This window comes from Hyperolius riggenbachi, chromosome 8, assembly GCF_040937935.1.
Source record: "Hyperolius riggenbachi isolate aHypRig1 chromosome 8, aHypRig1.pri, whole genome shotgun sequence".
In the NCBI taxonomy this organism is placed as follows: domain Eukaryota; kingdom Metazoa; phylum Chordata; class Amphibia; order Anura; family Hyperoliidae; genus Hyperolius; species Hyperolius riggenbachi.
Window position 1 is genome coordinate 17,999,498 of NC_090653.1, and position 12,518 is coordinate 18,012,015.

General features: G+C 43.6%; 1 protein-coding gene across 1 annotated transcript in view; it reads left to right on the forward strand.

The window, feature by feature from the left end:
- Positions 1-12,518, forward strand: part of CHM (CHM Rab escort protein) — a 149,887-nt gene that overhangs the window by 112,488 nt on the left and 24,881 nt on the right. Inside the window, 2 exon segments of the mRNA XM_068250016.1 lie at positions 4,019-4,082; positions 8,340-8,436. Coding sequence (XP_068106117.1) covers positions 4,019-4,082; positions 8,340-8,436 — 161 coding nt within the window.

Genomic DNA, 12,518 nt, shown 5'->3' on the forward strand with positions numbered 1-12,518 from the left:
ACTAGTCCATCTCTTCATAGGGGATTCTCAGCAAAGCTTTTATTCTTTATAAAGATATACCCTAAAAAGGATTTAAACAATGATGCTGGCCAGTTTCCCTGCTCGCTACACAGTTTTTTAGCAGTTAGACAGAACAACTGCCATTCACTAAGTGCTTTTGAAAATAAATAAATCCCTGAGAATCCCCCAATGAAGAGATGGATTAGTCCAAAACCTGTCACTTCTGTCAGATTTCCACTACCTACTGCAAGTGACAGCAACATAGGAGAAAAGTAATTTATGGCTCTTTTTATTCTGGAAAAAATGTACTTCTTATTTGTTCATGTTTGCACATATTTTAAATTTTAAAATTTTTCGCTATAGTGTCCCTTTAATTTTGCACACATTTTTTTTCCTTCAACTGCTTATTGATTTCTTTTTATTAATTTAAAATAAATAAACATAGTGCAATAAAGTTACATTTTATTATAATTTTACCTAACAATGACTTTTCCATATATAGTATTTTCACATGGCATGCCATACTATCTTTTTTTTTTTTTAAAGTGAACCTTAAGTCTAGGAAAAAAAATGAGATTTACTCACCTGGGGCTTCGTGTATAAGCCTCCTCCCCAATATAGCCCTTTCCACAGTAGCCAGATGTACCCCCGGTACAAGTCAGCCCCCTTCCTCATAGCCAGATGTGCCCCAAGCATGATACAGCTGTGTCTCAAGACGCCACTAGATGGTGTCATAGATATGAGACACAGCGATTGCCACACAGGAAGAATCCCCAATCATTGCACCGCTGACATGTTGCTTGTTTAATCCGCAAGCCGGGGGACACAGGTCTTGAGCAGCGCACTCTGCACAGAGTTGCAGGGGATGGGGGGCACGGACACAGCAGGGTGCAAGCTGGTAAGAGCAGGATCACTTGCGCTCCTCTGCCAGAAACAAAACCTACTCCACCATCCGTTCTGCTCCACTGACTCGCATATAAGCCGAGGGGGTAACTATTCACATTTTTTTATGCTGAAAAATTAGGTTTATATGCAAGTAAATAAGGTATATATACAGTGGCTTGCAAAAGTATTCAGCCCCCTTGAAGTTTTCCACATTTTGTCATATTACTGCCACAAACATGAATCAATTTTATTGGAATTCCACGTGAAAGACCAATACAAAGTGGTGTACACGTGAGAAGTGGAACGAAAATCATACATGATTCCAAACATTTTTCACAAATCAGTAACTGCAAAGTGGGGTGTGCGTAATTATTTAGCCCCCTTTGGTCTGAGTGCAGTCAGTTGCCCATAGGCATTGCCTGATGGGTGCTAATGACTAAATAGAGTGCACCTGTGTGTAATCTAATGTCAGTACAAATACAGCTGCTCTGTGACGGCCTCAGAGGTTGTCTAAGAGAATATTGGGAGCAACAACAGAACACCATGAAGTCCAAATAACACACCAGACAGGTCAGGGATAAAGTTATTGAGAAATTGAAAGCAAGCTTAGGCTACAAAAAGATTTCCAAAGCCTTGAACATCCCACGGAGCACTGTTCAAGCGATCATTCAGAAATGGAAGGAGTATGGCACAACTGTAAACCTACCAAGACAAGGCCGTCCACCTAAACTCACAGGCCAAACAAGGAGAGCGCTGATCAGAAATGCAGTCAAGAGGCCCATGGTGACTCTGGACGAGCTGCAGAGATCTACAGCTCAGGTGGGGGAATCTGTCCATAGGACAACTATTAGTCATGCACTGTACAAAGTTGGCTCTTATGGAAGAGTGGCAAGAAGAAAGCCATTGTTAACAGAAAAGCATAAGAAGTCCTGTTTGCAGTTTGCCACAAGCCATGTGGGGGACACAGCAACCGTGTGGAAGAAGGTTCTCTGGTCAGATGAGACCAAAATTTAACTTTTTGGCCAAAATGCAAAACACTGCACATCACTCAGAACACACCATCCCCACTGTCACATATGGTGGTGGCAGCATCATGCTGGGGGGGCGCATCTCTTCAGCAGGGACAGGGAAGCTGGTCAAAGTTGATAGGAAGATGGATGGAGCCAAATACAGGGCAATCTTGGAAGAAAACCTCTTGAAGTCTGCAAAAGACTTGAGACTGGGGCGGAGGTTCACCTTCCAGCAGGACAACAACCCTAAACATAAAGCCAGGGCTACAATGGAATGGTTTAAAACAAAACATATCCATGTGTTAGAATGGCCCAGTCAAAGTCCAGATCTAAATCCAATCGAGAATCTGTGGCAAGATCTGAAAACTGCTGTTCACAAACGCTGTCCATCTAATCTGACTGAGCTGGAGCTGTTTTGCAAAGAAGAATGGGCAAGGATTTCAGTCTCTAGATGTGCAAAGCTGGTAGAGATATACCCTAAAACCTAGGTTCTCAACGTGTGGTACGCGTACCCCAGGGGGTACTTCTGATGGTTCCAGGGGGTACTCGGGCTTGATATAATTAACCAAGAATACCAAATTTGGAGTTTTAGAAAATTATAAATCTTATTTAAACAACACCAAATTAGTGTTTTAGCTAATTAAAAGCAATAGTAAATGCTTGAAAATTGTTTAGAACTAATTATCATGTACTACGATTAAATATATATTTGTCAAGGGGTACTTGTGATAATGTTTACTATGCTAGGGGGTACTTGGTGAGTACAGGGTTTTAAAAGGGGTACATGCCAATAAAATGTTGAGAAACACTGCCCTAAAAGACTGGCAGCTGTAATTGCAGCAAAAGGTGGTTCTACAAAGTATTGACTCAGGGGGCTGAATAATTACGCACACCCCACTTTGCAGTTATTGATTTGTAAAAAATGTTTGGAATGATGTATGATTTTCGTTCCACTTCTCATGTGTACACCACTTTGTATTGGTCTTTCACGTGGAATTCAAATAAAATTGATTCATGTTTGTGGCAGTAATGTGACAAACTTCAAGGGGGTCGAATCCTTTTGCAAGCCACTGTATATATAAACACAGCATATAAAAACAAACAATAAAGTTTGCTATGTACGAAATAGTTACATGCACATGTTTATTCAGGTTGAATACATTTGACATTCTATCCCACACCATAAAATTCATGGTAAAGTCGGTCTGTATTTTCCAACACCAATCTCAAAAAATCGAAAAAAAACAAACAAAACTGAAACAACTGACTGTTTTCTTGAAATTGAGGTGAAATTGTAACGTGTGGCCCTGAAAGGAAACCTGAAACCAAGGTAATAAAAGATTTGATACTTACCTGGGGCTTCCTCCAGCCCCCTTCAGGCTGTGGGCTCCTTCGCCGATTCCTTGGGCTTTTCTAATCGTACACCAGAGAGCCCAGTCACTTGGATCAGTTGCCTTCCATCGCCCTTCAGTGGCGGCGAGCGTTCTGCACCTGCTCATTCTTACTGCGCGAGCGCACAATGCTCCCAGCCACGGGAACAGACGAACTGAGCAGCCTGGGGAGACAGTGAGGGGGCTGGACGAAGTCCCAGGTAAGTATCAATTCTTTTACTACCTTGGTCTCGGGTACACTAAGGCCTGGTACACATCATACAGTTTTCACTTCAGATCCTACTTGTGCAAGAAATACAGATCTGTCATCGATCAAATGTGGAAGAAAGCTAGCGTACACATAGGCAATGTTTTTTCTTCTTCATTTTTTAAACCTCCATAATTTTCACTATTGTATGTTGATTGAAAATGAATCGGAAGGAGAAATGTTACCAGAATCTGGACACATGGAACGATGGCCAGTACTCCAGCTTTGATCCATTTCCAACCGAGAAAGAGGTCGATTTTGAGCTTGGAACTGATTGCCGCATTCACCAGGCTGATTTGATCATTTTCTGGATCGGATGTAGGGTCTGTAGTAAAGATTGCGCAGTGTGTGCCTAACATCACACATAGACGAACACACACAGTAATCAATTGAGGGGTCTCCAGCACTTGGTGTTTCTTAGCTGCTAGGTTGTTTACTTTGTCGCTTTGTTTCGGGACTGTGACTGTTGACTTTTCTCCCCACAGGCAAATCTCCCGCGCTGTTCTCATCACCGACCGCTCCGTGCTCATGTCAGAGTCCGACCAGGAGGTACCTCTCTCTGTTTCCCTTATGTTCTGATATTTTGTATGACACACCACTGAACCCGGACTGAACAAGGCTAATTCTTATTCAAAATTCAAAGTTTAGTTCAAGATAAAGCGTAATGCTGGGCATACACGGCTCGTTTCTTCTTAGCAATCGAGCCGCTGATGGCTCGATTGATAATTTCCGACAGGTCCGATTGCCCGCCGGATCGATTCCGCGCTCGATACTGGCGGGCAGAACAATAGAAAAAACGAAGCGCTGATTAGAAAGCGCCCGCGGGGACGAGCGGAAATCGATCCGCGCGGACAAGCGGTGATGCGCCGGCATCGAGCCGCTGGCGCGATACCGGCGCACTATCTGGCCGTGTATGCCCAGCATAATGGCAAGGCTGCGTGTAATTGTTCATTTGGGTTACCGCAGATGATAATATTGTACGTAATACTTTTGTACTTATGTGCGTAACAAATGCAAACACCCCTAACTGAGATCTGAGTTAAAGGCCAGCTGAAGTGAGAAATATGGAAGTGGCCATATTTTTTTTTTTTTTTTATACAATACTGGTTGCCTGGCAGCCCTGCTGGTCTATTTCTCTGCAGTGGTGTCTGAATCGCACCAGAAACAAGCATGTGCTAATCTTGTCAGATCTGACAATAATGTCAGAAACACCTGATCTGCTGCATGCTTGTTCAGGGGCTATAGCTAAAAGTATTAGAGGCAGAGGATCAGCAGGACAGCCAGGCAACTGGTATTGCTTAAAAGGAAATAAATATGGCAGCCCCCATATCCCTCTTGCTTCAGTTGCCCTTTAAATCACTGCTCGTACGTTACTATATGTGTAAAACATAACTGCACGTTAGTAACTATCATTAATCAGTTACGCACGGTATGTTTTACGTATCTACTGCTTGTGCGTTATTCCTTGCGGCAGTTTAGGGAATACACCCCTTAAAGAGAAACTCCAACCTAGAATTGAACTTTATCCCAATCAGTAGCTGATACCCCCTTTTACATGAGAAATATGATGCTTTTCACAAACAGACCATCAGGGGGCGCTGTATGACTGATTTTGTGCTGAAACCCCTCCCACAAGAAGCTCTGAGTACCGCGGTACTCTGGGCAAACTGCCACAATGTAACAATGTTCACAGACAGGAATTAGCTGTTTACAGCTGTCTGCAAGGCCAGAACAGCTAGGAGCAGCTACATAACCTGCCCACAGTAACAATGTCACCATGTAATAAATGTCAGAATGTAAATCGGGGAGAGGAAAGATTTTACAATGAGCAACACTGACTAAATCATTTATACATAATTATGGTAAAAAATGAAGCACTTTTTTTACTACATTATTTTCACTGGAGTTCCTCTTTAAGGTGGTGTTGGGTAGAAGTTCAGTAACCCTTTAAACATAAAATAACTCAAATTTATTTTTTAGTTTTTTTTAAAGAGAGACAATTTTTTTTAGAGGAGTGTTGGTGTCTGAGAATAGTTTTAGGAAAAATTGCACCTGGTGAGACACAGACCGTGCCGCTACAGGTGAAACTGGGAAAATTAGAATATGGTGCAAAAGTCGGTTTATTTCAGTAATTTATATTAAAAGGTGAAACGAATATATGAAATAGACTCATTACATGCAAAGCGAGGTAATTCAAGCTTTTATTTTCTTATGATTTTCATGATTTTGGCTTAGGTCTCGTTCACATCAGGGCCGTTTCTGTGCGCTTTCCACAGCGCACTGCCCTGTGCGATCAGCAAGGTATTGATTTTTCCATGTAACTAAATGTAGCTGGTTCACATCTATGCGCTGCGCTGAGCAGCGTTACAGAAACGTAGTGTTGCTGCATTTCTGTGCGTTGAGCTGGAAAGCGCACAGCAATGCAAGTGAATGGGTGCGCTTTTTTAGCGCATAGAAGCGCGTACAAGCGCATAGAAGCGCATGCGTTTTTTACCCCTAATTGGAGAAAAAAATACATTTACATACAAAAACAAAGTTTTATTGACAACTGCTGCTGGTACAGTAAGCAAAACGTGCTTTAAAGAAGCGCAGCGCAACGCACAGAAACGCGGACTAAAGCGCGCACAAGCGCATGCGTTTTTTACCCTGCGCTTTAACACGTTTTTCAGCGCAGCAGATGTGAACGAGGCCTTACAGCTGATGAGAAGCCCAAAATCTCAGACCATAAGAATACTGTATTGAGAAAATGTTCAGTAATCTAGGTTTAAAGTGTCAGACTCTATTAATCAAAATAGTCGGTATAACGTGTAATAACAAGTAGTAATCAATTTATTATATCAAAATTCGATAAAATTCCAGACAAACATTAAAAAGACAAAACAAGTGTATTGCAGAGCCTGTCACAAACAAATTCCTGGCCGGCCAAAGTGTCAGACTCTATGCAGCTAAATCATCCAAAACAGCTGCAAAGGGTTCCTATTCCATAGATTAGTTTCATCTTTTAAGTTGAAATACTGAAATAAATGGACTTTTGCACGATAATAAAATGCCTGAGAATCAGTATTCGGATAATGGCCTTAGGAGAATAACTTTGGATTAGGCACTAAATAACATGTGCTTTGTCCATAACTAATATTGTTTTGCTTTTAAAAATCTCTAGAGTTCTAGGAAGTTGGTTGAGCCATTAAATTTGGCCCCCAAGTGGTTTCCCCACTTTGCATTAGGTTTGGCCCACTCTAGACCACCGAGGAAGCGATATTGGAGGTGAAACTCTGTATCAACAGGGAAGCCGTATGAGGGAGGAAAACACTAAACACCAGGGAACTGTACTGGGGAGGGTGGGGACCACTAGAAATCAGGGAACTGTATAGGGGAGGGGAGCAGGACCACTAGACACCAGGGAACCGTACAGGGGTTGGAGGGGAGCCATTAGACACCACAGAACTGTATAGGGGAGGGAGGAGGCCACTAGACACCAGGGAACTGTACAGGGGTTGGAGGGGAGCCATTAGACACCACAGAACTGTAAAATAAAGAGAGGTGGCCAGTAGACATTGAGGTTGGCCAGCGACTAGTTCCCAGTGTTCAATGTTGGCTCACTTTGTTTTTGAGTTTGACACCCCTGCAATAGACACAGCTCCAGTGACAATAAAATGGGTTCTGTCTGGGAGATATTGCTTATTGTAGGCACAGCAGGGATCATTCTAAATGCATTTATCGTGTGTGTGTGTGTGTGTACACGTGTGTGTGTGTTGTGTGTATGTATGTGGTGCGTTGTGTGTATGTGTGTTGTGTGTGTGTGTGTGTGTGTATGTATGTGTGTATGTGTGTGTGTGTGTGTGTGTGTGTGTGTGTGTGTGTACGTGTGTGTGTGTGTGTACGTGTGTGTGTGTGTGTTGTGTGTATGTATGTGGTGCGTTGTGTGTATGTGTGTTGTGTGTGTGTGTGTTGTGTGTATGTGTGTCTGTGTGTGTATGTGTGTGTTGTGTGTGTGGTGTGTGTATGTATGTGTGTGGTGTGTGGTGTGTGTGTGTGTGTGTGTGTGTGTGTGTCTGTGTGTGTATGTGTGTGTTGTGTGTGTGTGTGTGTGTGTGTGTGTTGTGTGTGGTGTGTGTATGTATGTGTGTGGTGTGTGGTGTGTGTGTGTGTGTGTGTGTACGTGTGTGTGTGTTGTGTGTATGTATGTGGTGCGTTGTGTGTATGTGTGTTGTGTGTGTGTGTGTGTACGTGTGTGTGTGTTGTGTGTATGTATGTGGTGCGTTGTGTGTATGTGTGTTGTGTGTATGTGTGTATGTGTGTGTTGTGTGTGTGTGTGTGTGTCTCTGTGTGTGTGTGTGTGTGTGTGTGTGGTGTGTGGTGTGTGTGTGTGTGTGTGTGTGTGTGTGTGTGTGTGTGTGTGTGTACGTGTGTGTGTGTTGTGTGTATGTATGTGGTGCGTTGTGTGTATGTGTGTTGTGTGTATGTATGTGGTGCGTTGTGTGTGTGTGTGTTGTGTGTGTGTGTTGTGTGTGTGTGTTGTGTGTCTGTGTGTGTGTGTGTGTGTGTTGTGTGTGTGTGTGTGTGTGTGTTGTGTGTGTGGTGTGTGGTGTGTGTATGTATGTGTGTGTGTGTTGTGTGTGGTGTGTGGTGTGTGTATGTATGTGTGTGGTGTGTGGTGTGTGTGTGTTGAGTGTATGTATGTATGTATGTATGTGTGTGGTGTGTGGTGTGTGTGTGTTGAGTGTATGTATGTATGTATGTGTGTGTGTGGTGTGTATTTCGCATATTGGGGAGTCTTTTGGTTAAGAGTTGCCTGTCTCCCTGCAGATCTCTGTTCTGACGATCCCGGGCGAGGAGGGTGAGCAGTCTGCCGTCCACCTGACAGAGCTGTGCTCCTCCACCAACACATGCATGAAGGACACATGTGAGTAGCGTGTGATCTCCAGACACTTTATTCTCTGTTAAAGGACAACCGTAGCGAGAGGTATGTGGAGACTGCCATATTTATTTTGTTTTAAATAATACCAGTTGCCTGGCAGCCCTGCTCATCATCTGCCTCTAATACTATTAGCCACCGCCCCTGAACAAGCATGCAGCAGATCTGGTGTTTCTGACATTATTGTCAGATCTGACAAGATTAGCTGCATGCTTGTTTCTGGTGTTATTCAAACACTACAGCAGCCAAATATACCAGCAGGGCTGCCAGGCAACTGGTATTGTTTAAAAGGAAATAAATATGGCAGCCTCCATATCAGTATCATTACAATTGTCCTTTAAAGCTGCATGGACAGCCATGCCATACCAGGAAAAAAAACACCTATGTAAGTAGATAAATACTTGATCTACCTACATAACAGCTGTGTTGTACTGTCCATGTTTTGATTTCAGTGACTTTTATACAGTAAATAGAAAATTTTGTTCCAGGCATTTTCCATCTTGGATTCCCTCTGACTGAAGCCAATCCTGATGTAATTTCCTCCCTTACTCCTTTTTTCTTTCCTCCTAGAATCTGCACTGTCATAGCTAGCTTGCTTTGTAAACACATGTGAGCACAACATAGATCTGATGTCAGCAGCTCACTGAACTGCCCTCAACCAATCAGTGAGGAGCATGAATATGGGAGGGGAGATGACAAGCTTCCTTTTTGTGGTCAGTGGCAAAAATAAAGCCGGCTAACTAAGATAAGATTTATTACAGCAGAAATATTGGAATGCTTGCGAATGCAGAGTCAGGTTGCAGGCTGCATAATAAACGCAGAGCAGTGGCTAAATGGAATTTGATTTTGGAGCTGACAATCCCGCTTTAAAGAGACAGTCCTAGTTTTTCTTATTATTATAGCTCCCAACTGTCCCTTTTCAGAGAGACAGTGCCTCTTTGGGTCCCCAATTCCTGCGTTCCTCTTTCTCCCTCATTTGTCCCTGTTTCTGGACAGATGTACAGATCTCTGTAAATATATCTATTTTTCTACTAAAAATGTGTTTAATAGACGCTAAATGTTATTTCTATAATTTAAATGGATATATTTCTTAATTTTAAATGTTAAAGGGACTCCGAGCAGTGCAGAAACTATGGAAAGATGCATATCATTTTAAAGCTCTCTTTCTCCTCTTTCCAATGATATATAAACCACCGCCCTACGCCTTTTAGTTTTCGCTATTTTCGCGATTGAAATTGCCGCGGCCGCGATTTAGATCGCGAAAATAGAGAAAACTAAAAGGCGTAGGGCGATGATTTAGGTGTCGCCAGAAAGAGGAGAAAGAGAGCTTTAAAATGATATCCATCTTTCCATAGTTACTTGTATTACACAGGACGACACTTTCCCCAGTGTCAGCAGCTCCATTCTGCTGAATGCAGCTGCTGACTTTGACAAAAAGTCGCCCTGTGTAATACAATGTAACTATGGAAAGATGGATATCATCTTAAAGCTCTCTTCTCTGTCGGACGACACCTAAATCGTTGCCCTACGCCTTTTAGTTTTCTCTATTTTTGCGATCGAAATCGCGGCCGCGGCAAATTCAATCACGAAAATAGCGAAAACTAAAAGGCGTAGGGCGGTGGTTTATATATCATTGAAAATTGCGCAAAAGGTGGATCAGCGCAACACCAGGCCGCCTCCGAATGGCCTCCATCAGAGATGCGCTGAGCCCCCCCAGGAACTACAAAACGCACCTTGAACCCAAACAGAAGCTCTGCATATACACCAAAAGCATGGCTGTTAAGTGGGAGCAGCTGACCAAAAACGAGGCCATTCGGAGGCGGCCTGGTGTTGCGCTGATCCACCTTTTGCGCAATTTTCAATTTTCGATTTTATTTGATTAGCCGCACCCAGGCTATGCATATACATAGGTTAGGATTTAGTTAGTGTTAGGCCCCTCCCATGGAGGATTGACTTCTTTGCAGTGGGAGGGACGAGTACTTAATAGGTTGCATGCAAGCTGTTAATGGAAACCAACATCCTCCTCTAGTGGTAGACAGGTCATGTGTATGCTCGGTGTGTATTCGACCCCACAAGTGGGGCTTGCACTCTTTTGCAGGTAGGCACTAGTCTGTTTTTAAGTAGCGCTGCTCATTTCCTTGCTATGTACTAATGTAATTCGTTTTTGGTCAGCTGCTCCCACTTAACAGCCATGCTTTTGGTGTATATGCAGAGCTTCTGTTTGGGTTCAAGGTGCGTTTTGTAGTTCCTGGGGGGGCTCAGCGCATCTCTGATGGAGGCCATTCGGAGGCGGCCTGGTGTTGCGCTGATCCACCTTTTGCGCAATTTTCAATTTTTCGATTTTATTTGATTAGCCGCACCCAGGCTATGCATATACATAGGTTAGGATTTAGTTAGTGTTAGGCCCCTCCCATGGAGGATTGACTTCTTTGCAGTGGGAGGGACGAGTACTTAATAGGTTGCATGCAAGCTGTTAATGGAAACCAACATCCTCCTCTAGTGGTAGACAGGTCATGTGTATGCTCGGTGTGTATTCGACCCCACAAGTGGGGCTTGCACTCTTTTGCAGGTAGGCACTAGTCTGTTTTTAAGTAGCGCTGCTCATTTCCTTGCTATGTACTAATGTAATTCGTTTTTGGTCAGCTGCTCCCACTTAACAGCCATGCTTTTGGTGTATATGCAGAGCTTCTGTTTGGGTTCAAGGTGCGTTTTGTAGTTCCTGGGGGGGCTCAGCGCATCTCTGATGGAGGCCATTCGGAGGCGGCCTGGTGTTGCGCTGATCCACCTTTTGCGCAATTTTCAATTTTCTATTTTATTTGATTAGCCGCACCCAGGCTATGCATATACATAGGTTAGGATTTAGTTAGTGTTAGGCCCCTCCCATGGAGGATTGACTTCTTTGCAGTGGGAGGGACGAGTACTTAATAGGTTGCATGCAAGCTGTTAATGGAAACCAACATCCTCCTCTAGTGGTAGACAGGTCATGTGTATGCTCGGTGTGTATTCGACCCCACAAGTGGGGCTTGCACTCTTTTGCAGGTAGGCACTAGTCTGTTTTTAAGTAGCGCTGCTCATTTCCTTGCTATGTACTAATGTAATTCGTTTTTGGTCAGCTGCTCCCACTTAACAGCCATGCTTTTGGTGTATATGCAGAGCTTCTGTTTGGGTTCAAGGTGCGTTTTGTAGTTCCTGGGGGGGCTCAGCGCATCTCTGATGGAGGCCATTCGGAGGCGGCCTGGTGTTGCGCTGATCCACCTTTTGCGCAATTTTCAATTTTCTATTTTATTTGATTAGCCGCACCCAGGCTATGCATATACATAGGTTAGGATTTAGTTAGTGTTAGGCCCCTCCCATGGAGGATTGACTTCTTTGCAGTGGGAGGGACGAGTACTTAATAGGTTGCATGCAAGCTGTTAATGGAAACCAACATCCTCCTCTAGTGGTAGACAGGTCATGTGTATGCTCGGTGTGTATTCGACCCCACAAGTGGGGCTTGCACTCTTTTGCAGGTAGGCACTAGTCTGTTTTTAAGTAGCGCTGCTCATTTCCTTGCTATGTACTAATGTAATTCGTTTTTGGTCAGCTGCTCCCACTTAACAGCCATGCTTTTGGTGTATATGCAGAGCTTCTGTTTGGGTTCAAGGTGCGTTTTGTAGTTCCTGGGGGGGCTCAGCGCATCTCTGATGGAGGCCATTCGGAGGCGGCCTGGTGTTGCGCTGATCCACCTTTTGCGCAATTTTCAATTTTCGATTTTATTTGATTAGCCGCACCCAGGCTATGCATATACATAGGTTAGGATTTAGTTAGTGTTAGGCCCCTCCCATGGAGGATTGACTTCTTCGCAGTGGGAGGGACGAGTACTTAATAGGTTGCATGCAAGCTGTTAATGGAAACCAACATCCTCCTCTAGTGGTAGACAGGTCATGTGTATGCTCGGTGTGTATTCGACCCCACAAGTGGGGCTTGCACTCTTTTGCAGGTAGGCACTAGTCTGTTTTTAAGTAGCGCTGCTCATTTCCTTGCTATGTTTATATATCATTGGAAAGAGGAGAAAGAGAGCTTTAAAATGA